At 55.5% G+C, this 27,742-nt stretch overlaps 4 protein-coding genes across 4 annotated transcripts; all 4 read left to right on the top strand.

Moving 5' to 3' along the window:
• Window positions 1-374: 374 nt before the first annotated feature.
• TGME49_215885 (hypothetical protein) lies at window positions 375-1,639 on the top strand. The gene has a single exon (XM_002372008.2). The coding sequence runs from the start codon at window positions 706-708 to the stop codon at window positions 1,525-1,527; it is 822 nt and encodes a 273-aa protein (XP_002372049.1). The 5' UTR covers window positions 375-705; the 3' UTR covers window positions 1,528-1,639.
• A 1,448-nt stretch (window positions 1,640-3,087) lies between these two features.
• Window positions 3,088-3,999, top strand: TGME49_298590 (hypothetical protein). The gene has a single exon (XM_002372010.2). It carries the CDS (start codon window positions 3,093-3,095, stop codon window positions 3,912-3,914), a length of 822 nt encoding a protein of 273 aa, XP_002372051.2. The 5' UTR covers window positions 3,088-3,092; the 3' UTR covers window positions 3,915-3,999.
• Window positions 4,000-5,634: 1,635 nt separating this feature from the next.
• TGME49_298600 (leucine zipper-like transcriptional regulator) lies at window positions 5,635-13,375 on the top strand. The gene is made up of 6 exons (XM_018782349.1): window positions 5,635-8,143; window positions 8,504-8,650; window positions 9,181-9,410; window positions 9,647-9,742; window positions 10,350-11,702; window positions 12,837-13,375. Exons 1-5 carry the CDS (start codon window positions 6,505-6,507, stop codon window positions 10,803-10,805), a joined length of 2,568 nt encoding a protein of 855 aa, XP_018635215.1. The 5' UTR covers window positions 5,635-6,504; the 3' UTR covers window positions 10,806-11,702; window positions 12,837-13,375.
• A 2,449-nt stretch (window positions 13,376-15,824) lies between these two features.
• Window positions 15,825-27,505, top strand: TGME49_298610 (GYF domain-containing protein; the record flags this gene model as incomplete). Its single annotated transcript, XM_018782350.1, has 9 exons — window positions 15,825-16,952; window positions 17,335-17,647; window positions 17,940-22,498; window positions 23,101-23,605; window positions 23,780-23,836; window positions 24,152-24,225; window positions 25,104-25,284; window positions 25,818-25,937; window positions 26,451-27,505. The coding sequence occupies 9 exons, from the start codon at window positions 15,825-15,827 to the stop codon at window positions 26,507-26,509; spliced, it is 6,996 nt and encodes a 2,331-aa protein (XP_018635214.1). The 3' UTR covers window positions 26,510-27,505.
• Window positions 27,506-27,742: the final 237 nt, after the last annotated feature.

The raw sequence follows: 27,742 nt of genomic DNA on the forward strand, positions 1-27,742 counted from the left end.
ACGAAGTCAGCCTGTTTTTTGTCGGCTGGGCGTATGACATTTGTCTAGCACTCACTGGTAGAGACGCTCACGTCGTCACTAGCTGCCAGAATCACCGGCAGGAGCACCTTCAATACAGACACGCTCTGACTTACTCGCTGCTCTGGAGACGATGTTGACGTGTACTGAGTTTTGGGGGCGAGAGCTACTGCCCTGCTGCTACACTACAAGTCGAAACAACTTAGAAATGGGCGGCAAGGTACCCTGTACACTGGTTGACGAAATGACGAAGGAGCTCACTGTTGTTGAAATGCTTAAAGTAGATATTTCCTGAGTTCTACGTTCGGTGCTCTTTCGACAGCAAGTGATGGAGGAAAAGGAAACCGTAATTATGTATCTTAGCGAAGCACATGCCGCCAATTCGCAATTTCGTGTAGCGAGACTTGACTGCTGATAGTTGCCGTACTAAGCCCGAAGCCGTCAAACCATGGCACCAAATTGTGAGCGTCAACCACCGGGCTGCCGATGATCTAACAGATCAACGAGCATGAGGTTATGAAGAGCCAACAACAAAAGCACGTACGACTCTGAACATTTCGAAGCGACACCTCACTCTGTGTGCCCTCACGAGCCAGAAATCTCGGACCGACCACTCGTTCGAGCAACCTCCAAATTCCCCCTTGCTCCCATACTCATTCTCTTGCTACGCCGACGTGCATCGACTCCATGGCATCAGCTCCTCACACATTTCATTCTACTCGAGATTTCGATATCGCACCCGAAGTGTTCTTGAATCATTTTCTGCAATTGCTAACAATGGCCTTCTTCAGCACCAGACGTGTAGTTGCATTCGCCCTTTTCGTAGGCTTGTCAGCCAGTGTTGACGCGGCGCCGACTGTCGCAGAGGATCTCAGCGTCGATAGCTTTTTGGCCAAGGACGTATCCGGGGAGGAAGGCTATGTCGATGCTATCTCCCATGTCGACGCGGAAGACGAAGTGGGAGGCTGGGATGACAAGGACAAGCACGATGACAAGGACAAGCGCGATCACAAGGACAAGCACGATGACAAGCCCAAGCATCATCCCCCTCCGCCCAAAACAACTACCACTACGAGGCGGCCTACAACAACGACAACCCACAGACCCCCGTCGAAGCACCTTCCACCTCCTCCAGTGAAGCACATTCCCGCTCCGCCAGCAAAGCACGTGCCAGCACCGCCAGCAAAACACATTCCACCGCCACCAGCGAAATATTCACCGGCGCCGCCTGTCAAAGGAGCACCAGTTCCCGTCCCAGTTCCGAGCCCTGTGATGACAAAAGCGAAATTCAAGAAGCTCTTGCTGCTTCTGATGCTCGGCTCGCAACGGTTCAAGAAGATCATGTCGGATGAGGACCACAATGGTGTGGCTGAGCTTATTCGCGACTATGATTCGGGCAAGCTCGAAGATCTGGAGCACGTGCTCTGGGAGTCTTACCAGGAGAGCGCTGGGACGGAAGATGACTTCTCGGCTTTCATTCGCCAGCTGCAAGATGCCTCTTCGGCGTAGTGGAGGGCCCAGCCGTGTCGAGGCTTTCTGCGTTGAATTTTCGGTAGTGCTGAACCGTGCTTGTGTGCCAATGGTCATTTGAATGTATTTGTTTCAACACACGCAACCCCAAAGTCCTACGATGCTTCAAATCGTTGTCGAATTAGCAATGATCTCCACATCAGCAGTGGAACGCGATGAGATTCGGCATCAGAGTCACGCTCCATGTGTGGGGCTTTGTTGGCGACCGAGGTTGCCCTACCGCAGTTAGTCAATGAAGATTACCGAATCACTGTGTCTCAAAACAAATTTGATGTAGACGCAGTGAAATAACACATGGCTGACGAAGGAACAAATAGGAGCACCACTGTCCAAATCAGAATGAATCTCGCTCCATCCAAATAGAGAGCATGAGGACAGACTAGTTACAGTATTAGGGCATGGACTAAAACCGGTGGCCTCCTACTATCAAGTGTTCTTTTCGAGTGCGGTCGACGTCAATGTAGTCATGATGCAGGGTCCCGCCATGAGTGGATTGCAGAAAAAGCGATGATCGATACTTTCCTCTTCCGAAATCGCAGCGGGGGCGCTAACGATGATCTAGTGGCTGGACAAACTTCGCATTTCATAAGGGTGACTTCTATTGTGACAAACCACAGTTCTGTTGAACTGGAGGACTCAAGGAGATACAAATAGGCATTGACAGCTCCAACACCGTCAGCCCGCCTTTCTCGCGGTCAGTTCCCTTCCGACTTCAACGGTATCTCTCGTTCTCCCCTGAACGCTCCGAGTGAGACGTTTGGCCTGAGTCGCTGGAGATCCGTCCTCTCCCCGTGAGCCCGAATGAAGTCTCCAGTATCCACAGATGCACAACAATGAAATGCACTCCAGGGGGAGCAACGTAAGTCTTGTCGGATCGGTTCGTGGCTTCACCCGATCGTCCTGGCTCCCTCCTGGCTCCCTCCTGGCTCCCCACTTCCCCGACGTGCCGGTGGTCACGCACCTGTTTTCCCATTAACAGGCCACACATGGCATGGACATCTACACTTATTCATCAGCTATTGTACCACGTTTCTGTCGTGCGTTGGAAAACTTTCAGTGATCACTAACGGTTCTAGGAAATAGGGAACTACTCTGCTTCTCGAAAACGACTCCCGAACAACCGCTGTAGGTTGCAACGAAGCCGCTACCGTACACCCTCCGAACAACGGACTCATATCCTGATTTCCCGCTCATATGCTGCCCCTTTCGTATTCACGAGACGCAGAACAAGCTTACGGTGAATCACACCCTGCTGGCGTCATCAGATGGGGAAGTCTCCCACGTTCTCGGCGATGCACCACCACGCAGCTTATTTTAGAAAGTCATGATGCGTCCTTACACAAAACCAAAGAGAAGGTGATGCTAATGGTCGGCACATTCGAGGCACAATGCATTCAGTTCCATCGGCCCCAGTTGCGAGCGCTCTGACTGGAGACTACTGGGGGGACCACAATGCTCGCCAAGCGATCCACTCGATCGAGCAGTCTCGGCCCCCTCCCGCGCTCTGAGGACATCATGTTGTGACGTCCATGTGCATCGACTCCATGGCATCAGCTCCTCACACATTTCATTCTACTCGAGATTTCGATATCGCACCCGAAGTGTTCTTGAATCATTTTCTGCAATTGCTAACAATGGCCTTCTTCAGCACCAGACGTGTAGTTGCATTCGCCCTTTTCGTAGGCTTGTCAGCCAGTGTTGACGCGGCGCCGACTGTCGCAGAGGATCTCAGCGTCGATAGCTTTTTGGCCAAGGACGTATCCGGGGAGGAAGGCTATGTCGATGCTATCTCCCACGTCGACGCGGAAGACGAAGTGGGAGGCTGGGATGACAAGGACAAGCACGATGACAAGGACAAGCGCGATCACAAGGACAAGCACGATGACAAGCCCAAGCATCATCCCCCTCCGCCCAAAACAACTACCACTACGAGGCGGCCTACAACAACGACAACCCACAGACCCCCGTCGAAGCACCTTCCACCTCCTCCAGTGAAGCACATTCCCGCTCCGCCAGCAAAGCACGTGCCAGCACCGCCAGCAAAACACATTCCACCGCCACCAGCGAAATATTCACCGGCGCCGCCTGTCAAAGGAGCACCAGTTCCCGTCCCAGTTCCGAGCCCTGTGATGACAAAAGCGAAATTCAAGAAGCTCTTGCTGCTTCTGATGCTCGGCTCGCAACGGTTCAAGAAGATCATGTCGGATGAGGACCACAATGGTGTGGCTGAGCTTATTCGCGACTATGATTCGGGCAAGCTCGAAGATCTGGAGCACGTGCTCTGGGAGTCTTACCAGGAGAGCGCTGGGACGGAAGATGACTTCTCGGCTTTCATTCGCCAGCTGCAAGATGCCTCTTCGGCATAGTGGAGGGCCCAGCCGTGTCGAGGCTTTCTGCGTTGAATTTTCGGTAGTGCTGAACCGTGCTTGTGTGCCAATGGTCATTTGAATGTATTTGTTTCAACAAACGCATCCGCACTGTTCAGCGTGCTTCTCTATTTATGGGATGACTTGTGAGGCGCTGTTGCGCGCGACAGATGTGGATCTGCGTTTCTGGTCAATGAAAGTATTTCCCCTGTCCTTGCACTGAGGTCAGTGTAGGCTTTGGCTGTGGGCGAACCATTATCTGGGCAGGCAACGCGGTTGCCCCATTATGGATTCGGGAAGGACGGCGTTGACCGTGGCAACATACCGGGTAACACTGGTATGTATTCATGCGTGTCGCAACTGAAGAGCACGGAGTGATACAGGTAACCAAACTCGCTAGAAAGCAATGGCAGGTCTGGTTGGCTGGAACGGTGGTCGAAATTTCCTGGTACGTGACTAAATCCACGTGCCCAGGGTTGACAAATGATAGGTCTGTGCTGATGAACGATCCTGCGCAGTGGTTTATTATGCGGCCTCAAATCCTGTGGGACCCAGGAATCGCAGCCCGGCAGTGAATTGCATCTGCGTGTTTTGTAGTCCGGTTTGCGGTTCGGTGCACATCTAATGAATAAAGCTTCGTATAGCATAACACCATATGCTTTGGTGTAGGCAACAGGTGCTGAAATGAATCCAGCTCTCCTGACGGTGTGGACGCCGGCCGAGCGTCGCAGAAGCTTCAGGCGACCGCACCTTGAACTTTTAAAGCAAAGCACAACAGTCACGCGTAGTTACAGTCATCAGCAGCGTCGAGAGAGTGCACGTGCCATCGTAAGAGGGAGCAAAATCTATCATTTCCACATCCGTAACCGATACCGGTGGGGGAGAAATCTCAGGGTCAAAAGGATGGGTTGTAAGTGTCAACCCCCCCTCTCGGGAAAACTGATCTTGATCGTGTTGATGCCCCCAGAATATAGAAGAACTATGTTGAGCCACATGTAATTACGGCATTGTTTCGACAAACGCGTGCCACATATTTCTGTGCCGCAGTCAATCTTCCGCAGTCAGCGGCGAAGAAGTGTCCTTCAGGAAACAAGAAAAGACCAGGCAGAAGAAATTTCTAGCTGTTCCACCATACAACTGGACAATCCTGTGTTGGATTGGTATCGCTTACAACACTGCATGCTCAGTCGATGTACCAAACATTGTTAGACTCAGCTGTTTCTCTTCTTTCATCCCGGCTCGTTTCATTTGATCACTGAGTCCGCAAAGTTGTGACTTTACATTTTGAATGCTTTGTACACGAAGGTCGTGTGTCCCTCCTCAAGGCGGGTCACCTGCGCTCGCGACTTCGGCAGCATCGTTGAGTTTTGGTCAGAGGCAGTCCGGGTTCCAACTGCACACCAGTTCAACGGGCAAAAGAACGTCCACTCACAGCTGCTCCATACGACACACACTTTTTGATGTAATTCTGCCTTCTGTTGTGAATCGGTTCATATAACCATCATAGTTGTTTTTCTTTCTGCCAAAGAAAGTGGTGTGTGAACGGAACGGGCAAGTTGCCGCCTCCGGCGACCTCCCAAAAAGCTGCATGCAAAGGTTGCTTTTCCATTGAGCCCAGCAACTCACTGCCTAGCTCACGTTTCTGCCTCTCTGTCGCTGCGGTTTCAGATTATACGTAGCATTTGACGCATCCATCCAGTCTTGTGCCGTGCGTATATGAAGTACTTCAAAGAGTAAGTCCCGGACGTGGAAGCTCGGTATTTTTCGACGTGCACAGCAATTTGTATTAACATGCTAGACACTAGGACCTCGCATGCCTGAACATTGCTTCCATTTTTCAGACTCCCGTTTCTTCTTCTTTGGTGAGGTATCCTGCGCCACACCAGTAATGGCTCTCATTCATTTCAAAAGGTAGGATAAAAACTGCTTCCTCTTTTCTGCGAGTTGAGAGGCCACTGGGTTCCTGTTCGTACCTGCGCGGTGACTCCGACGCGCAAGGCCGGGTGTAACTGCGAAGGTGCCACTCGAATTCATAATGACCGGAAGCTTGCGTAGATTCTTTTCTTTGTGCATTTTAGAATCAAACGTGAGATGGGCGGAACTGCGTGGAGGTTTGCCCGGGATACGTTGGAGCTGCTAGGCTTTACACCTTTTTTGGTTGCTCATTTCCTCACTAGTGGCGTTATCTCCCGCGGCGTTATCGCAACACGTTATCCTGACTGTTTAACGCTACACTGGCTCGCACCGCATCGAGACATCGCCTCTGCTAGGTTTCATTAGTTATTTTCCTCCGGGCGTACCCGACACCTTTCATCCTTCGGTGAGTCTTACACACTGTCTAATGATGGTGGATGCCTCTGTTGGGAGGTTAGCATTGATTAGAAGTGTGTTGTAGACACAAAACGCCCACAGCCTCCGTACTTGTTTTGGTAGGCGTTTGAAAAGCACCCTTCCCCTCTTCTTCGTCACCTCAGTAGCTGCTAACCACAATGAGTTAGGAGCCGTTTTCTGAACTCGGTCTGCTCCTGGTCTTCATGATACGGACCTGAAAGACCTTCGTGAAACAAGCACGTTGTGGAGGCAACCTTATATGTTTCTTGCTTCTGTCTCTTCCGTTGGCAACGATCAAATCGGGACAAGAGACGCTGGTGTCTGCTTTCACCGAGTTCCATCTCCCCTCAAGGAAATGCGAGGAGCCTCTCACCTTGCCTCCGCCTGCGGAACGTACCGACAGCCACCACCCCAGCAAGGAAACGAGAATGCAGCGGCTGGACCAGCGAGCTACTGCCGCGGCCCGTGCAATTCTTCTCAACAGAAACAACAAGCTCCCTGCACACATGGGGACTATGGGGCCTGTGGGTCGCGAGGAAGATGCTGCGGTCCCAGCGCCGCGGACGGCAGCTGCGGCGCCGGGGCTGTGCGACGATGGCGGCCTGTCCAGTGCGTGGGAGACGAGAGACCTGAGAGACGAAGCGGAGCGGCCAGTGTGGTGTACGGCGACTGTCTGTATTTGTTTGGGGGATACGGGGGCCATGCGCGCCTCGACGACTTGTGCAAGTTCGATTTCGTTCAGCGGCGGTGGACGAAAGTGAAGGCAGCAAACAGTCCGAGTGCGCGAGAGAACAACGGGGCGGTCGTGTATCGCGGTTGCATGTACATTTTTGGAGGGTATTCGGGCATCCACTGGCTGCAAGATTTGCACGCGTTCGACTTCGAGAAGGAGGAGTGGCACGAGGTCGAAACTGGAGGCCAGAAGCCGTCTGCCCGCTTTGGCTTCGTTTCTGCTTTGTGCGGGACTGACGGACTGTTGTATCTGTACGGCGGATACGACGGCACAAGCTGGCTCAGAGACATGCACGAATTGAATCTGCACTCGTCCCAGTGGACGGAGACGAAGCAGCACGGGCATCTTCCTTCGGGCCGCTCCTGTCCGTCTTGGGCGCACCACCAGAACTGCATCTACATGTTTGGCGGCTACGACGGCATCAATCGCCTGAGTGACTTCTTCTGTTTCCACATCCCCACGCGGTGTTGGACCCTGATCGCGACGCATCCACCGCCGGCTGCCCCTTTCTCTTCCCCGTCGTCTTCGCCGCCGCTCTACACACTCTCTCTCCGACAAGGCGGGGCCACGACCGGAGGCGGGGACGCCGCGAGGAGCAGCGACAGCGCCTCAGCAACGCCGTCTTCACCTGCAGGCGAGCTCGCGTCTGCCCGAGGAAGCTGGGACTCCAGTGCCTCCAGGGTGCCTCTCGCACGAGCTGGGCGAATGGGCTACTCGAATGCAGGTGCAGGCGATGCGCCACCTGGCATCACGGACTCCATGGTGTGCGGAAATGGGGGCGCCTCTGGTGGTGGAGCCTACGTGTGGTACCCCATCGACTCTACCGCGTCTTCCACCTCGTCTTCCAGCACAACCCCTAGACGAGGAAGCAATGGCGGAGCAGGTTGCTGTCGCGTGGCGACACTCGGATCCGGCAGAGGGGGCCGCCTGGATTCAAACGATGACGGCGGGTGCAACTATTGCCGCGGTACCCACGGGGCTGGCGGCGGAGCGCTGGCGACCGGCTATGGAGGCAGCTGCTGTTCCTGTGCCCTGAGCGGCAGCTCAACAGGAGCTCCGTCTGCCAGATACTTCCACGCCGCTGCAGCCCACGGAAATTGCCTGTATATCTTCGGGGGCTACAATGGGCAGGAGAGACTCAACGACCTCTACGTCTTCAACTTGGGTAAGACGCACTGTGCGCAAAACCAAACACAGGTGGAAAGGCAGTGGCCTAATGGACACACGGCAAAGCGCTAGCACCACTACGCATGACAGGAGGCGGCAAGCCAAAGATCGCAATCTTGTTGCGGCCACCGAGCCGGTAACAAAATCCACGCAAAAAGAGACTTGCAGGGCTTCGCATATATGTATGCGTATGTACATGTGCGTAAGCGTGCATGCACGGATGGTTGGCGTTTCGACAGGTGTGTGCTTGGGCGAATTATGTTCTTCGTTTAGTGAACAATGCTTGAGACTGATTGAGGTTTCTGTGTCTCCAGAAGCGCGTATTCGTTTGTGTCCGCTTCTGGTCTTCCCCTGACAGACACGCATGAGTGGCAGGTCGTCGAGGGCCTTGACACCCCTACTGGAAGGAGCTCGATGGTTGCCCAAGTTTACAAGAATGCACTATATATTTTTGGCGGCTACAACGGGCACAACGTTCTGAACGACTTTTACGAATTCAAATTCCGTAAGCGTTGGGGGCAAGAAACATGATTTTGTGACTGAAGAGGGCGAGCTTTCGAGATGATTTGCTCGCGCGTCTTAGAGCTTCAGTACAGTGCTCCACTTTCCATTTCCTTCGAAGGGACGCAGTGAGACTCGCCTGCGGCCCCGGGATGGAGACGAAAGGCTTTACATTGTGGACGACACCGACACGGGGCTAGCGCTTTCAAAACTTAATCTTCTTCCACTGAATGTAGAGGTCCTTCACTTGGGATATGGGAATTTGTTTCTGCCGTCTTCTGTTCGTGGGCGTTTTCACAGAAGGCACATTCGTGTTGGAGTTGCCGTAGACGCACCAGTTTTACAGGGGCCTGCAGTTTTGTCTTGCGGATCTTCTGTGCCGTTAGCTATCCGTTCGCTCGCGTTTGTGCCTTGCGTCTGTCACTACTGCAACCTGGTAATTTGGCAAGATGTGGTTCACGGGGATAATTTCTGTAGCATTTCCTCCGACAGGCTAGTGTCTCGTGTCGTGTGTGTGCGTGTCTTGTTTTTCAGCGACAGTGGCTGTTCCTCCGTCAACCTTTCTGGCAGATCTTCGTCGCCTGTTGTCCCCGCCCAACAGCGACGTCACTTTTACTGTAGAAGGAGGCAAGCGGTTGTACGCTTGCAAGGCAATTCTTATGACCCGTAGTGAACACTTTCGAGCTCTTTTCAACTCGGGTCTCAAAGAGACAGAAATGGCGGAGAACGGGATTCCGATAAGAATTGAGGGTGTTCAATATGAGGTAGGAGAGGCTGTGTAACGCAAGCGTTCATGCTTTTCTGTCCCCACACTTCGGTCGCGCTTTATGGGGCTTGTTTGTGGTGCTCGTTGCCGGCTGAGAGTGCCTTGAATACCAGAGAGGACAGTTCCGTGCGAGTTAGCTGTGTTTGAGTGATTCTCGGGCTAGAGCCTCAGAGCTTATCTTACGTGTCTGCCTTCTTCCCGTTCGATTGTTCCTCTTCCCTCTCTTCCTTGCAGGTCATGGCTGCCCTCCTTGAGTATCTCCACGCGGACATGGTGTCAGAGCAGCTGTCTTGTCAGCAGACAGTGCAGCTAATGATAACTGCTGAAAGAGTGAGTTCTGATTCTTTAAAAGGGAGCAGCTGATGTCGCAGATACTTCTCGGCTAGTTTTCAGTTCCCTCGGCGCCTCTTTCAGATCAAGGGGTATATTGTGTGTTGTGTGAGAGAGGATAAACTATGGACGCCGTTTGTACAGAGACAGTCTCTGCTTATAATTTGGTAACCACAGTAAGTGGTCTTGCTTTGCCTGTTCGACACAGGTCGCTCTCACTATACCTATGAGGCTGCCTGTTGCCTTCCGCTAGTTTTTCTTCTGGTCGTAGAGAGACCCCCGCAGTGCTCTTACAGAAAACACGTGTAGTCAAGGTGACAAGAACACCGTAGAACGCTGTACGTTATCCTGGGCATTGTGCGGGTGGTACCGATTTTTTGGGGCTCTTGTGCAACGGTAGAACCCTGCCATTTGCGCTAGCCGCCCGCCTTGCTCCATCCGACTCCATTCACACTTCACAGGGGGACAAGGCAATAACGACAGAGTGAAACGCCTCGTTAGCGGCACAAAGCTCACGCGCATGTTAGGGCACGACGTAGAGGCGATTTCTCTGTTTCGCCTTATTTTGTCTTAAGTCTGCGCTTCTTCCGTGCGGCGCATTGTTCAGTTCTGCGTAGACCGCCTCAAATGTCTCTGCGTCGAGTCTCTTCGCCGCATGCTGAGCGTGGACACAGTCGTCGAAGTGTTGATCGCGGCGAACGCACACAACATTCTCGACTTGAAGGAAATATGCCTAGACTACCTCCTCGACCACGAGGAAGAAGTGAAGGAGCGCGATGCAATGCGTCCCCTCATCAGTCACTCCACCCTACTGTATGAGGTGTACATGCGGAGCAGTGGAAACTCGTCTAGGCGCAGTTCAGACTCCGGCAGCGGCGTCCGTAGAGGCGGAAGACGGAGCCGACCTGACTCTGGAGTGGGAGGAGTCGATGAACCGCGGGGTGGGGGCTCGACCTTCCTGCCCACGTGCCATGGAGCCCAACAGGGGCGCGGCTGCAGCTCTTGTGGGGGTGGCGGCACCTGCGGTGGAGCTTGCGAGGACAGCAGGGGCCACGATATCTGAGAACGCGAACGAGGAGCCACGCCTCTCGGACGCAGTCAACTTGTGCGAGTTGTTAGGTCGACGATTGTGCGCTCTGCAGTGTGACTATTCACAAGTTTTCGTATCAAATTTCTTCGCGATGTGTTTCGTTGTGGATGTGTGGGAGTCTCCATATCGCAGTAGTGCATGCGTGGATGCTTTTGTATGGGGTCGATGTAGCGAATTAACTGCCATTCGGGCAAAGTCCTGCTCGTAGCAGATGTGAAAAGAATCGCATGCCGGGGCCTTACAACAGAGCGCGAGGAAGCGAAGAAGAAAGGTAGGCAGACGGGGGGAAAGAATGGTGCGCGCAAGTGGGGTGTTCCGGCGTTGTGGAAATACAAGACGCAAAGGGCGCATCCAAAATCCCATCATCGGTTTCTGATGTTGACAGACTATGAGTATACAAAGGCATGAGTGGGCATCCGTGCGTCCTTAAGGCGCATCTGAATTACCGCGCTCGGCAAGCTTACTCTTGTTCGGCCGCGAGCGGGTCCGTTCAACCCGTGGCCGGCTTGTCGTGGCACCCGTGATTTTCTTCCTGCCGGACGCATTTTGCGTCGTTTCAATCTCACACGGGTCGAGCTTCCGCGTTTTTGCGGGCAGCGTAGTCGCAATTTCGGGCGGTATGGAGGAGGGAATGGCTGGGATGCATCGAAAGTGGTCCTCTCTAGTTGGCATTATTCGATCTATTTTGCACTTTTCTGTGAGAAAGCGTTCGTGCCCAGTCTGGCTGCCACCAGCAGCCAGCGAAATCTCCTGGAGCCCCTTAAAGGGTTGAGGGAGCACCCGGACAGCGGAGCCAAGCTACGGAACAGAGAAGGCAGCTCAGGGATGCTTTTCTTTAACGCAGGAGTTGTACAAGTAGAATTCTTCCAGGTATGTTTTTTTTATATAGGAGCTGTACAAATAGCGATCTTTCAATTAGACAACACAGGACGGTGACGACGCGGCTTGCGGCAGCAGATGGACAATCTGAACTTGCTGGGGAGGAGTTTTTCGGGAGAGACGCTTGAAAAAGGTTTGGTCTCGTGGAAGAAGGGCAGTGAGTTTGTGAGAAGAAAATAAAACAGGTGTGCCTGTTGAGCACGGGTGAAGTCTGAGGCTTCAGCCTACGGCGTTGCGTACGTAGGCGGCAACGGGGACGGAGAGAAACGAACATGTGGTTGCCAAGGGGTTCGTTTTCGTCTTTGCAACGCCAGCTGGTCTGGCACTTTTTCGCATTGGAGTTTTTGCACCGACAAAAAGACTCTTCCGTTGGTTGTGCCGGGTTTTGGACCCTAGCGGTCTATGATTTTTCTCCAACTGTCTTATACCGAGACTGTGCTTTAGGTCGCATGGTCGATGTCATTTGCACACAACATCGTACTGTGTGTATTGTTTCATATGACAGTCTTCGAACTCTTCCCGGACCACATACACATTCTGAGTGAACTCGCTGACAGCAGACGTGTTCCGCCTGCCGACCTACAACGTGCGGTCCCTGGTTGTCTGACCTTTTCACTGTTCTCCTGTTTCTGTGCGCCGTCCGTGGTATCAACCCGTTGAAAAAACTTATTTCAAGAAAAAAGCGACGAGGTTCTGAGGGATGCACTTTGACTCTCTTTAGCCCAGTTGTTGTAGAAGAGGCGACAGTTTGCGTCTGTAAAAATGGCGACACAATGCCTCATATCTGCAAGAAAAATGCACGAATAAATGAATTTTTCTGTTAATTTTGAGCCCGCTGGATATACCCTTTGTGGGAGGCCTGCCTCCTACCGACTCAGGCATGTTCACTGTCCGACGGAACAAAAGTAAAAGTGCATAACCTTGGATGACGCTTTCCTATAGTTCCTTGTGTGTGGTCTCCTGTTTATATATTTTGTCTGTGGATAGCCCTCCTTTAGCTCGTCAGCGAATTCCTCTAGTATATTGCGCACTATCTCGGTTACCCGCTACTTAGGTGCTGCACCCATATTCCTTTGCATACGCATACGTGGCATGAAGCTGTCCTTCCCTTGCGGTGTGTTGCAGGCGGCAGAGTGCCTCATGATTCAATCACAGATGCATGATAATGCACGCACAGATATGAACAGCTCCGAATTTACAAGCTGCAGTTTCGTCCTCGTGTTACTGGTTCCTCTGTATGAGGAAGGCGATCTGCCGTAGTCGGCGAAGCGGCTCCACCGGAGAGTGCGCATTTTCGTGCGAGTGTACCGCATTTGAATTTCCTGTATTCTTAAACTCTTTCCCCGAGTTTTCTCTCTTGTTGAGCGACTCTGTCTCTGGAGAGCCGTTGCTTACAGCATTTCGTACTTCAGCTTTTGATTTTTTTTCGGACTTCCACTTCTACGGCTCGACCCTGTGAGATTTGCCGCACTGTAATTTAAGAGTATGCGAAGATGTAACTGAAGCATCCAGCGGCTAGCCTCTCCCCTTTTGGAGAAACAACTGCCTCCTAGGCTGAGGAACATGTCTTCTAGCGACCTCGCACCACAATGTAAGTGCATATTTAGCCATGTCGGCAATTGTTGGCGGCGGCAGCTAGGAACGCCGAGACATAACGTTTCTCGGAGAATTCACCGACTGATGTTGATCTTGCTTACGTGCGTAGACCAAGAAGTGTGCAGGCCAGGCACGGAATTATTTTCTTTTGCAGTGTCGAGAGATTAAATAGACACGACACTACCTTCGGTTGCGTCCAAGTAGGTTGGACCAGCGGAGGCACCCAAATCAAAATGCACATGGTTTGGGCTGGAAAATTGTTTCCGACTAGCCACAAAGAATCATACGAACATCAACCATGTCTATCAAAGGTAGTTACTTAAAGCTTTCAGTGTGTCGAATGTTCGTGCCATCAGTATGCAAGCCACTGGTCAAATACCACATTTGACGCACGGGATCTTCCCTGGCATCTGGATTTCCCCTCTTCTACAAATTTACCCGGTTTACGACACGATCGCAACGGCTTATATTCATCTATGGATTCACTATTAGTATAGTCAGGGGTCCCTTTTAAGCGCCCCGGCGTTCTCCAGTGTTTCCATCGTCGACCGTTTGGCAGTACGCCCCTGAGGGGGAATACAGATAACCTCCGCGTGGATTTTGTGAGGAAACACAGGGGTGGTCCGAGTCGTAAACAGACGTGCGATTTATGTGTTTCGCGCACGGGCCACCGAAGGCTTTGGTTCGAAGTTTCAGGAAATTGCGGACGTGAAACCTATCATCCAGGCAGTTTCCAACAGTGGCATCTTTAGAGACACAGAGGATAGGACCATTTGACGGCTTAGCACGTTCGTGCGTGTCTTCTCTGCCTTATCTAAACACAGAGAACGTCTACAAAGGCAGCACATCCAGTTCTTGTGCAAATCGTCGCGATCCAAATTTGTTCTTCATGCCGACCAGCACAAAACCGAGAGGAGACGAAAGCATTTTAAGGTTTCGCTGCGCGCAGTGGCACACAGACCAGAACTCGTCAAGGCGGCTTATCTACGGTGGTCCTGTCGACCCCCCGTCACCCCCAACGGTGCGCGTTTAATCCAAGGCGTCGCTCATCTGCATCGTCGAACCTAGGAGAGAAGTATGAGTTGGAGAGGTCGTGGGAAAAAATAAAAATGCAGTACATGCTCGCATGCTAGAACACCAGCGGCTGTAGTGGTCGTTGCCTTCCGCAATCACGTCGTGGCAGATACCGATTTATTGCTGCTTTGAAGTAAGTGGAACACTTGATTTGGGCGAACTCTTTTTGCGGTCTCTACGCTGTTTTTGAGTGTTTTCAACTTTCCTGTTAACAGATGTCTACGAAAACATTCGTGTTTTGTCTCAAAAGACTCGCACAGCGGCAACTGATTTCGAAGGGCAGCGCGTACCGTTTCTGTCATCTGCGAAGAGCTGAGAACAAAGCGGCCCCCTCTTGTCTTTTTTTCGTCATGGTGTTTTCTGTCCGTTACTGTTGCAAACAACCCCTCTCCGTTTTGACGCGTTTCTCCACCCCCAACATTCCTGTGTATATCTGGTCTGTGAACTTCGCGAATCACAACTGAAGTAGTTTTTGCGCTCCAGCAGTGTGGTTTTCCCCCTTTCTGGATTCGACCGCTTTTCGCCCTGAAGCGGACGTCGTCGTTTTGCTTTGCACCTTCTTCCGCTTGCGTTCTCTGTGTCTCCGTGACGCTTTAGTGCAGTTCGCAACACCGTTCCACTCCTCATTTTTATTCTCTGGAAAGTCGCGCCCCCCCTGGTTCTGTCGCTGTGTCTTCCCCTGTGTGCCCCCCTCTTCCTGTTTTTTCCGCGCTGGGGGTTGAAGGCGGGGTGCTTGCCAGTGCAGAAAAACAGCGGTCGTTGGTTTCTCGGTGTTGCTGCCCAAGACAAGTTACAGACGAGGAGGAACGAAGGTTTCCCGCTCTCTCTCCCAACACTTCCGTACAGCGTCCCCGCAGTCATATCTGCTCCCCGCTAGGCGTGTGCAGTTCTGAGCTGTTGGGATCACATGTGCGTTTTTCACAAACTCAGGGTCGCATTCAGTGGTTCGTCATACAACTTTCTTCTCTGACGTGCATCCGTGTCTCGCGAGGGGTCTTCCGAACTGAAATTCCCTTCTGCTTGAATCATGTGATTGTTTGATGGAAATCGAACACGTGTCTGCCTCGAAATTCCTCAGATGAACTATTCCACAGCTTTTGCATGCGGTTTACATTGCCACCGTAGAGACACTGTCTTCTCCACTTTCTCAGTGAGTGCGTTAGAGCAGTTCCGAAACCTTTTTCATCTCCGTCGATTCTCTCGCCCCAGTAGATTTCCGGTCGCTCTGTGATCCCCTGTGTCGTTACTTTCCTCCAGTGTGGCTTTTTCCTGCTTTGTTGCAGAAAAGGCAGAGTCATTTCATTCGCCCTCGTAGGTCGTTCTGGAGGAGCTGAAAGTCAGGTCTTCACACTCTCAGTGTGTCCCTCGTCTTCACACATATTCGTGCCGAGAACCGGTGTCGTTTTTCCTCGGTTTCCTGCTACGCTGTAGTAAACGACGAAAATGTATCAGCCACGTCCGTTTACGGGCGTGAACCGTGCGCGCGCAGCGGCAGCGGCGTCTGCGAATCAGAGTGGGTCGTCAGGTTCCTCGACGCGCGGTGTACGCACACCGACGGCGTCCTATGCGCAGCAGCAGACGCCAGCCGTTGTGTCGTCAGGAGAAAGTTCTACAGCGGCCTCTAACTTATGTTTGGGTTCCGGCGGCGTTCTCGCCGACACTGCGGACTTCCCTTTTCTGGTGAATCCGTCTCGCAGCCCTGCCGCGCATTCTTCCGCTCCCGCAGACGTTGCCTCGCCGTCTTCCCAAAAGGGGAGGCGAGGAGCTGAGTCTGGCACAGCAGCAGAGCCGTCGACGCCGAGCAATCCGTGGCAGAAAGCCGGAGCGGTTGCGCAACAGCCCCCGCGCCAGACCGCGCCCACCACGTCCAGCATACCTGTCTCGAGTCTCACCGGTTTCTTCCCTGGCGCCTCATCGCGAGCGGGCGTGGCGGATTCCCATGCGGCCCTACAGAGGAACTTGCAGCGCATGCAGCTGCCGCCAGCCCCGAGCTCTCGAAACGCCGGATCGACGAGCAGCGGGCGGGCGGGAGGAGCCTGGGGAACTGCGTCCGACGGTTCAGGACCATCCGGCGAGGTCGCTGCGGGAGGGAGCCTGGAGGGCCCTTCGAGCGGCGGAGCCTCAGGCCGGTCTCGAGGGGGCACAGGCGGCGCGTCGCCTTCTCCGACGGGCAGCCGTCCCAGCTTGGGCTCCAGCAGTTCGCGGACTTTCGCAGGTGACTTGTTCGGGGCAGCTCTCCGCTCCGGCTCGAGAGGCGGCGAGTCCAAGGGGACTTCGGAGGGGGCTGCGGCGAGTGGCGGGTCCTTAGTTGAGGGGCCAGGTGTGCGCGCGGGCAACAGCGGAAGCGGAAGCGCCGCGGGAGTGGAGAGAGAAGAGGGCGTGGGTGGACCGTCAGCCGGAAAGGAGAACCCTTGCTATGGAAAACTGCCACTCCTTACCTTGTGGCGCTCAGCTCGCTCGACCAATGACGCGGCCGCAGCTCGTGTCCTCGCGACTGTCGCGCCTGGTCAAGTCACTGAGGAACAGCAACTTCTCTTTCGGCTTGTCGTGAGGGAGGCTCCTGCCGCAGGGGTAAGTAGACTTCCGTGCATGCAGACGACCCGTGGGCGGAAGGGCGCCTCCAATCGTTATTTCGGTCCCTGCGTCCGTCTTCATGTGTTTTGGGCGTGCTCTGTGGGGGTGTGGAAGGGGATTCGGGGATGGGGATAGCGATGACGATTCGACGGGAAAGCAGGGAGTTGCGGGCGGGCAGGCAGTCTTGCCATGGCGAAGACAGAGGTGTGGCAGGCGTTTTTCAAGCGTCTTTGTAATACTCTTTAGGTGCACATCATTGTTCGCCCTGGGCGACGTTTTCGCACTGTATCCCTGGTGTCGTCTGTTTGGGTCATATGCCGCCAGTTTCGCTGCTTTCTCTGCGTCACTCTGCGGTTGTCCTTTTCATGTTTTGTCTCAGGCGGGTCCCGCAGGAGCGCCAGGATTAGGTGCCCCACATCATGGTGCAGGCCAATCAGGGTCGGGGGGTCCGGGGCGGGGTCGCAGGCCTGCTGACGGAGATTGGACTGGCGGTGGCTACGGGGAGGGAGTGCACGACTCCGAAGGCTCCGAAGCTCTTCAGGGCCACCAGTCTCTGCGCATCATGCGAGGACAAGGGAAAGGCGTCCATGAGGAAGGTGCGCGAAGTGGAGGGCGTCTTGGACCTCTCGGTCTCGCTGCAGCTTTTGGCATTGGGAGTGACGGGCCGCCCGCTGGGAGAGGAAGAGGACGAGGTGAGCGGACGTGGAATCGAACCGTTCGGACGACTATCACGGAGGTCTCCGTTTTACTAGATCTTGTCCACACTCAGTTGCTTTTCTCAGCATCCCTCTCACGTTGTCAGTTATTAGTAGTCGAGGTATCCGTTCTTTGTAGAAGCAGTCAAATGTAGGCGTCGGCTGTCAGTTTGGTCCAAATGTCGTTTCGCAGCGTTTCTGCCTACACCGTCTAGTGCATGTCTCCGCGTCCAGCCCCGTGTCTGTTTTCCCCATTCCGTAGGTTTCCTTGCGGCTTGCTCTTCTTCAGGTGACCAAGCCTTTGCTGTGGAGGAATCACCGCCTCCTGGGTCTTCGTTTTCAACTCGGGCCTCTGTCCCCTCCGGTACGCGAGGCGCGGTGGCCCTGCGGTCAGGGGACACTCAGCCACCTCCAGGAGGCGCGGGTCGAGGGGTAGACAGTCCGGACTCTTCGTTCAACCGCTGGAGATTCACCTCGGAAGGGAATGGGAGCCGCGAGGATCTGGGCGAGGGCTCAGGCAGCTACCGAGGGGGCGCCCAAGCGTGGATGGGGGCTGGCGCGGGAGGCGGCCCTCCCAAGGACCAGCAGCTCTGGCGGCAGCCGGTGCATTCCCCCGTGGGAGCCAAAGAGGAGGACGCCAATGTGACACCGACGCCTCGAGGGGGAGGCGCCCTCCACCATGGACGAGGCTCGTCTTCAGCAGGTCCGGATGGTCACGCTCTGTCTTCAGAGGCGTTCTCGGGAGAGAGACGAGCTGGAGGAAGGTGCGGTGCACTCGTGAACTCCACGGGCGCCGGAACTGGGCCCGCCGCCGACGAGTCCAGCAAGCTCAGACAGCACTCCTCAGGTGCCGGAGGCGCGCGGGGGGGCGACGGGTTCCGCCGCTGGGGGGGAGTGCGAGGAGGCGGTCAGGGCGGCCGGGGCCCGGTAGGTGCAGCAGGTCACCAGGGCCCTTTTCTCGAGCGAGAGGGTGAGAAAGGACGCGAGGCAGAAACCTGCGCGGCAGGGTCTTGGGGCGTTGGTGTTGGACGGAAGAGAGAAAACCAGAGCTGCTCTCGAGGCGAAGAAGGCGTCGGAGGAGACGGCGCCGGAGCTGGCGGGTATGGCACGCGTCGAGCGCGCCAGGCGGATGCCGCGGAGTCGGTCTCTTCGGGCGGTGCCCTTCTGCATCGACCGGGGAGCCGAGCGAGTGTCCTCGGGCCCGAAGACGAAGGCGTCCTTGGCCAAGAAACTGGCCGCGGCGCGACTCGGCCCGGATCAAGAGCCGGTGGGCCGCCTGCCGCCGCGGGGCCCCGCGGAGCGGAGGCGCCGCCGGCTGCGGGCTTGCGCAAGAAGGGAACGGATGAGGGCGACTGGGAAATGATACGGAAGGGGCGCAGAGACGGGGCCGGGAACCAGCCAGCGAGTGGGGTTGAGGCTGGAGAGGACGAAGAGGGTGAAGGGACGAGCGGTGTCGCTCGAGACGGAGACAATCAGAGCCGACCGAGCTCTTCCTTAATGGGCGATGACTTCAGTCGACACCGTGCACAAGGCGCGAGCCAGTCGGCAGGCTCTGGAAGTCGAGTTCTGGAGCCTCCACCTCGTGAACGACCAAGCGTTCAATGCGGAGACGAGACTACAGCTGGGGTGGCTGCCACTTCAGGGGCGGGACCGGCGGCTGGCTTCTGGAGCGATGAGCCTATCATCAAGCGCCGACACCGCCCCGTTGCTCCGCCGTGTGTGGCTGCTTCAGAGGTCGCTCAGGGCGAGATTCTGGGAGCAACTGGGGGCGCAACCAAGGCGCAGCCTCAAGGCGACAGGCTCACGCCAGTCGGCCCCATGGAATCGCGGGTCCCCTCACCCCGGCGGGGAGCGAGGGCTGAGTCGCAGAAGAAGCACCCTCAACCAGCTGTCATGTCGATTGCACCGTCGCCGGGACACAGGTCACCCGCGCTGACTCCCCAGCGAAGCCCGAGGAGAGCAGAGCTTTCCCCGAGGTCGAAGGGCGCACACGAAGATGAAGGGCGCTTTGAAGGCGCGGAGAGAGATATGCAGCGAGGTAGAGAAGCAGAGCTTTCTCACCCTGGCGAGGCGTTTCTTGCTGCAGACATGGCAGCCTCTTCAGGCGACTCGCGTTTTTCCCGCGGCGGCCTGTCTGCGTCGAGCCATGAACCCGGTCTCGCGACGAGCGCGTCTGGAGACGACGCTCTTGCACCTGTTCCTTCTTACCTTCAGCATCTCCTAGGCGGTGTGTTAGAAGACGCCCTAGCCTCGTCTTCAGAGCAGAGTCTGTCGCGGGCTCCGGCGCAAAATGCAGGTGTCCCGGCAGGCCGAATGCGTCCAAGTGGCCCCGCGCTCGCGTCGGCCGGAGGCAGTGTGTCGCACGGCAACGGCAACAGTCTGCTGCCTTTCCCTGGAGCCGGTCCGGCGGGGAGCTCTGGAGTGTTGCCGGGAATCGTGGGAGGGGGGAGCGCCCGCGGGGGCGAGTCGGGACTGCCCCCGAATTCCGCTGGGATGGTGGCGGGGCCGCGAGGAATGTCGACGGGCACGTTGGGCGCAGCCGGGGCTCTGCTCGGAGCCCGACCGGGCTTGGGGACTGGAGCCGGTAGCGTGAGCCAGGAGCAGTCGCAACTGCTGGCCGCCCAGAAGCACCAGCTGCTCCAACTCCTTCATCGCCAGCCGCAACAGGCGGGCGACCGCAGTGCGGGGGTTTCTCTTTTGGGAGCGTCCGCCTCGGCCAGCTCTTCTGGACACCTGCGCGTGCCGGCCCAACATCCGTCTCTGGGAGTCGCGGGTGGCGAGCGCGGGATGCCAGCGTCGTCTCAGTTGCCCGGCGTGTTTCGCCAGCTGCTGGGCCTCGAGCAGCAGCGCGTAGCATCAGAGCAGGCCCTCATGCAGCTACGCGAGGTGGCTGGCAGCCGCGGAGAGGTCGATCCGTCCGCGCTGATACAGGTGAGGAGACTGGACGAGCAGGCGCAGCGGGAGCACCTGCAACGGGAGTTCTTCGGGTCTCACCACGGCTTGGGACAGGTGACCCGAACTCCAGCGCAAGGATCCATGGTTGGGGGACCGGCTCCCGCGCGCGGAACGGAAGTGGCTGTGCACCAGCTCGGCTCGAGGCTCCAACCTGGCGAAGCAGGGCGGGTCCGCAGCGGCAGACAGTCGAGCAACGAGCAAGAGGCCCTCCGGGGGCGCTCCGGAATGAGTTTTCACTCGGAAGGCAGTTGCTACAGTGCGCAGCACCAAGGGGAGCGCGTGGAGCCCCGTCCCCAGAGGGAAGACCACCCACAGAAGGGACCGAAATTCGCAGATGACACGCCGCGATGGTACTACCGCGACCCGAGTGGCGAGGTGCAGGGCCCGTTCCCGCCCAGCCTGATGCACCAGTGGTGGCAGCTGGAGTTCTTTCCGCCCCTCCTGAAAATGCGCTGCGATTTGTCGCATCCGTGGCTCGCCTTTGGCGACCTGTACCCCTTAGGCGGGGACGAGCCGTTCACGACGCTGCCGTCTCCGCAGCACCTCGCCCGGCTCCACCAGCAGCAGCTCGAGATGGAGATGCTGCACCAGCGGCGACTGCGGGAGGAGCAGGAGCGACTGCAAGACCAGCGTCCGTTTCTCCCGCAGCCTTCCCAGCATCTGCTCGCGTCCAGGCGAACTGAGGACCACGCCTCTGTTCACTCGATTCAAAACGAGCATGCACGCACCGAGCGAGGAGGCAGCCCCGGTAGAGACGGCAGCATATGGGGGAGGACTCAAGGGCCTGAGGCCGACAGCCGAGCCTTCGGCGGCGCCCACGCCCATGGACGTGATGTAGTCGCTGAGGCACGCCACGAAAAGTTCTGGGAAGGCGCGTCCCGCCCTGAGGAAATGCGTTCGGCGCAAGTCTGCATTGGAGGAGCTGCGACGGGGCACAGAAGCTGTGCGGAGACGTTGCTGCCGGAAGATCGGTCGGAATCCAGTGGGCAAGGAAGTGCACCAAGGCTAGAGTCGGAGGCCTTCCCGAGTCTCGCAGGCGGCGGGTCTGAAGAAGGCCGCAGTGCGACCGGGAAGGTGCCTGCCCGAAGAGATTCGGGAGAAGGTCTCCTGCCGGATGGAGAGAGAGAGCAGGTGGCGGCGCAGCCTCAGGGTGCGTGGCAGTCGCAGCTGAACCTCGCTGCCGATAGCAAACGCGAGAAGCAGGAGAAGTCCGGACGAGTGCAGCCGGAGACAGAAAACCGACAGAAGCAGGAGGCGAAGCCCGCGTCGAAGGTGTCAGCCAGTGAGGAGGAGAAGGGGTCTGGACAGAGGGAACGTCAGAAAGAGAAGGCTGAGAAGGCGAAAGAAGAAGCGACCAGCCAGAGGGGAGGACCACCGGCAGCTGAGGAGGTGGAACCCCAGACGGCGTCGCGGAAGGCGCAGCAGACCCAGGGGAGACAAACGGGAAAGACAGGGACAAGAGGAGAGAAGTCTGAAGGTGGCCAAAAGGCGGCGCAGCAATCCACGGGCGAGGCACCAGGTTCGAAAGAACCCGCGAGTGGAAAAAAGAAGCAAGGAAGGCAAGCAGAAGCCAGTGCGTCTTCGCAGCAACAGAAACCATCCGCGAAAGCGCACCCATCTCATAGCCACGCATCTGCGCAGGAACAGACAGCCGTGCAGGGGCGAAGCACGGGCCCGGCGCAGGTGGCCGCTAGTGGAACCGCTTTGGCGGGAGCCTCGAATGTCTCTTCCGCAGCGCCGTCGACTGGAAAGAAAACGCCGGGTCCGTCGTGGAGAACCGCTGCAGGTGTCGCAGGGCCTCCCAGTGAAAGCTTGAAGGATGTCATGGAGGCGGAACAGAAGAAGGCTGATGAATTGAAGGAGCGAAGGGAAGAGGAAGCCAGACAAAAAGCGGTAGGTCGTTGGTCTGTAGGGAACAAGAGAGCGATACACAGAGTAAACAATCCCAGATAGCAGTCTCCGAGCCTCAATCAAGCCTTGGACCGAGGCTGCAAGCCCCATCCCCACACCTTGAAAGACGTAGATGAACGGATCTGTCTCTCCAGTGTGCGTCTAGAGGGAAGTCCGAGGGTTTACTCAGTTGACGGGGCACGACCAGAGAGCGTGTGTGAGGTTTCTTCGAAAGATAACAAGGGAAGACATCTTTCCGATCTGTGAGATGAGAGAGTCTGCAGCGCGTGCACCTCCCAAGCTCTTGGCCACGATTCCGTGTCTCTGGATTTCACATTTCGTATGCCTTCTTGCGCTCTTCCCTGTAACATCCTGAGTTCCCGTCCTGCTGCTGCTGCTGCTTCTCGAGATAGTGAACGGTAGCAAATGCACAAGGCACTTCTGAAGTATATGGAACACTAGAGCGATTCCTGTAGCTTTTCGGAGAGTACAAGGGGTCACTGCAACTAAGAAATCAAATTTACTCTCCGTTCATTTGATTGAGTTATTCCAGAAGGAGCGTCTGAGCGTGAACGCGTCCGGTGTTTGTGTCTTTTCCATTGTAGGCGTCAGCGTCCGCGGCGGCTGCACGCAAGACAGGCTGGGCTGTGGCTGCAACCTCACCCGGGTCAGGAGATAAGTCCGCCGCGCGTCTCGCGCTCTCGAGCGATGGGTCAGAATTCCCGGATCTTCAGATCGCTGCAGCGGAAGGCAGCGCGGCTGGCGGCTCGAAGAAAGCGACTGGAGCAGCGAAGTCTCGGGGCGGCGAGCGCGGCACGACGAAGAGCCTCCAGGAGTTTGTGGCTGTTGTGAATGCGCAGAAGCGCGAGCAGCATCAGAACGTGTGGGGACAGCAGCCGGCGTCGATCTTGACACCCGCACCGGCTGCTGCGGGGCCTGCTGCTGCGTCTGGAAGCCATCGACCCGGGGCGGCGGGAGGTGCGCAGGTCGGAGAGAAAAGCGGAGGACGAGTTGAAGGAAACTCAGAGAAGGAAACGTCCGGTGTACGGGCAGCCGGCGCTGACAACGAACACGGCGGAAAGACCAAACAGCAAGAGAGTGGCTCTGGAGGTGAGGCTGTGTTTGCGGCGTGCTGTCTTCTTGCAGGGGAAACTGATGTGACAGCGAAGAGGAACCGATGGAGAATCCTCCGCAGTGATGAGAAGCCTGAGTTCATGTCTTCATCTCCCTTGTTCCTCACGCGTTGTTCACCCTGGGATTCACTGTTTGCTGTCTTCTTCGCAGGAAAAGACAACCGCTCGACAGATGCCGTTCCCGAGTGGTACAAAGAACAGGTTGAGGGTAAGCGGGGGAGGAAGGAAGAACGCAGTGCCCGGAAAAAGACATCCGCCTTTTTCTTTGCTGACGGACACGCCTTCACGGACACTGAGACCTCCTTTGTGGCGGTGTCTCGCGGGCATTCGTGACGCTGTCGTTCTGTCGCCTTTTCCGGGCGCTTTCAGGGTTTTGGATTTTGACCTGCGTCCACAATTCTCCAGTAATACCTCGGATGCGAATGAAGTTTCTTTTGAGTTCCGGTGAGTCCTTCCGTTGTGACCTTCCCTCTACAGCGTTTGAACCACATATATTGTGTATCTGTTTTTCGTTTGCCTTCAGAGTGGAAGATGCTCATGGAGCAAACAAAGCTTCAGCTTGATCTGTCCGTCATCGAGTATCTCTCGACGTTTACCGTAAGTCTCAGCGACTGCACTTTCCTCGCCTACCTAGGGGGAACTCAGGGTACTACGGAAAACAATAGCATTCATTCGATTAAACACGTAGTACCCTTATGGTTTAGAGCGGCACAAAGCGTATATTTGGAAAACGCACGTTGGTGTGCAAGCATGGCTTGGGAAACGCCCACCATTCGTGATTGAATGCATGAACTTGTCTGTTGAAAGCCTTTTCCCGTATCTGATAAATACATTGTGGGCGAATGTATTCATCAGCGGCTCAATCAGACATGCGAGTTTCCGGTTTTCCAGGAAATTCATTTTCTGTACCTCATAACTGGAGTTCTATTCAACATTCATCCATGACATATTCCTTTACTGCAAGGTTTCGGTCTTTGTCACCTGAGACCTGCGAAAGGGTCCACGTCGACAAGACTGGGGAAAAGCCCTCACTTCGTGTTGTTTTGAGTCGCCTGTCCGGGGTGTGTAAAGCATGTTTCAAAGCTTCCTATCGTTCCTACATGTAAACTGGAAAGACTGCGTCTGCCAGGAAAACGGAAGCAGCATCTTTGGAAGGTTCTCTCGGAGGGTGTCCCGTTTGAGCTTCGTCGCATTGAAGAAGCGTTGGCGTGTGTCTGTAGCTTGGGTTAAAAATACAGCAGTCTTCGTCTGTGCTGATATCTGGTTTTGATGAATAGCCCGTGCTCCGTTTCCCCTTCAATACCAGGTGCTCGCGTGTCATCTTCCGTGTGCCTCAAGGATGTGCACTTGCAGATGTCCATTCTTCTTTTTCGAATTTTTGGCTTCCACAAGTGCTGTGTTAGTGGCCGTTGCCCTAGAAGTGGAGTGGCTGTTCGTTTGCGGACTTCCGCTTTGTTTTTTTGTATCACATCCAGTCCGAAGGAGAAATCGTCGACTTCTTGGCGCCGAATGTCGAAGATGGCAGCCAGCTGGAGACCTTTGCTCGCCAGCTTCTGTCCATCAACACTCACTTCAGCACCACGAGGCCGCACGGCAAGAAGGGCCATGGTGGACACGGCAACACTGCGAATGACTATGAGGAAAATCGTGTCCCAGGTGAGCCAAGGCATCTTCGCCTTCGCTAAATCGATCGCGCACATGCGGTCCGGAAGCCGGCAACCACGTAGAGCAGCAACACAAAGATCGAAGAGCCACTGCTGACACTTGTGTGTTGCATTTGCAACATGTGGACGGAACTGGGGAAGATGCATTCATCAAGGGGTTGTTCGGTCACCGTTCGCATGGATGAGCTAAGCTGTTCTCCGCTTCTTCGCCGTAGCGCTTCCCTAGCGCTTTTGAGCCTTTTGGCCGCGGATCTGAAAGGTCTTTTCTCCGCGTTGGTTTAACAAAACATTTTAAATTCAAATTCCGTCCACAAAAATGAGTAATAGTTCTCTGCCGATGTAGCTCCATGGCAGAGCCGTTGACTTGTAATCAGGAAGCCAAACCGTACGCGGGGGCGGACTCTTGACACGTGACTCAGATGCTTGCACGAGATGGGATGTTCGAAAGGAGAGTGCGACAGTGAATATCATGATCTGTTGTTTCACTCCTTCTTTAGGTTCTGCGAATTTGTTGTGTCTCGTCAGGAGCCCCGCCCCGGAAGTCGCAGAACTCTGAAGGCGCCACCACAAAAGGCGGTAACAGTGGTTCCGGCCGAGGAAAGAAGAAGAAGGTGCAGGGGAAGACAGTCGATCCTTCGATGCTCGGTAAGTCTTGGGGGAGTTTCCTTCGTTCAGGTGAACGCCGAGAAATGCAGCGGTGTGGTTATTCGCTTCACGTGTGGCAGCATAGTTCAATCTCGTGGTTGCCGGGACTCGCATGAAGCTCGAACTAGGCAAATACGGGCGAGGGACTTGTCAGCAGTTGCCGGTCGGGACACTCCGTCGCCTGTTTTTGATCCGAGGCAAGCCATGTGGGGCATAGTGTAACGCAAACTGGAGACAAGGCAGGCATGGATTCAGTTCTGGAATAACCTGTTTGCTTCACCGGCCGGTCGCTAGTTCCGGAACTGACAGCCTCGCGTTGTTCCCTTCTCTCAGGTTGCCCGGTCCTGTCCCGTCGCTTCGCCGTGAAGCAACTGCCCCAGTCCCTCTCGGCGTAGAGGGACTGCGAGCGCCACCGTTTAACCCCTTGCTCTGTGCGTTCCCTCTGCGGTTCTCAGCGTCTCTCTAGAGAACCGAACAGCTGTTCTCTGCATTTCCGGTGCATGTTGCGTGCAGGTTTTTCCGTAAAGAGCAACCGGATTCTCCAAGGCACAATTGATCGTGGAACGGACTAAAGCGGCGCTGTCTTCACAAGCCGTTCGGCTCGCGACGCCGGTCTCCTCGAGAGCAGGGAGCCTGTCTCCTGGGTTATGGTTTTGTTCAAAGAGGGAGGCGAGAGCGCAAGGGAAGGAGCGAGATACCACAGGGGCGAGAAGGGAAGGATGCCGGACGATGCTGGCGGATTTTCACGGCGGAGGTCAGGTCGATGCGCTTCTGAGTTGTCTTTTTCTGTCTAAATGGTGCTTCCTGGCGGGGCTCCGACAGCAGATATGTACTGTTGCTTTCTTCTGTAATGTTTGATGTCGCACCTGGTGTGGAATATCGTGCGGGAGCCCAAACGAGGGAACAAGTCAGATGAAGCATCACACCGGATGCGCAGCGGTCGGGAGAAACCGTTTGCGTGAGCCGTTTGCATGCGCGGTGTAGGAACCTTGTAAAACGGTGCGGTGGAATCTCGGCCCCGTTGTTCTTCTTCGTCCCTCCAACCTGTGCTACTTGCTTATCTTCCGCTGATTCTGTTACTCCTGGTCGACCAGGACGCTTCTGGTGCGCCAGCACTGCTCCACGCTGTGGGTGTCTGAATAGCTTTTCGTTTCCATGTGTATGCCTGTGTGCGTGGCTGGTGGAGTGTTCTCACGGACTGGTTTCTGTCCATGGGTTTTCGATGTTTCTTTCCTGGTGAGAGAGGGGACCCGTAGTCAACGGGAAGCGTCTCCTTTTCTTTGCTGTCATGCTTCCTGAGCTGGCGGAAATTGTGGTCTTGTCTGCCTGTGTCCGCTTCGGAGCAAAAGGAAGACCATGACGCACATGTAACGGATTTCTGTCGTTTCTCCGTGTGTGTGTATGTGTTTCACTGTGTGTGCATGCATCTGCTCTGTCTTCATATGAAGGCGTTCCGAGTTGCAGCTTTCTGCATTCGTTCCTGTTCGACTGACCTCTCACTCAGTCTTGTCATCTGTGGTTGTTGTGCGCTCTGCCTCCTGGGGTTTGTTCGGACTGGTGACATCTTGTCACGGGCCCAGGCAGAAAGAGGGCGGAAAGAACGTAACACATGCATGCGGTGTCGCCATTTTTCTGCCAACGACCTTTCTTTTTTCGCTACACGTGTTGCACACCGCAGCTTGTCGTGTTGGTGCGAAATCTTTAGTTTCGAGGACAGAAGCGTCAGGCTCTGGAAATCTGGTCGTCCACAGAAGACGAATTGCGCAGCTTGAACGCGCATCACCTCGTCACATCACCTCTCACAT

This window comes from Toxoplasma gondii, chromosome XI (genome assembly GCF_000006565.2).
Source record: "Toxoplasma gondii ME49 chromosome XI, whole genome shotgun sequence".
In the NCBI taxonomy this organism is placed as follows: domain Eukaryota; phylum Apicomplexa; class Conoidasida; order Eucoccidiorida; family Sarcocystidae; genus Toxoplasma; species Toxoplasma gondii.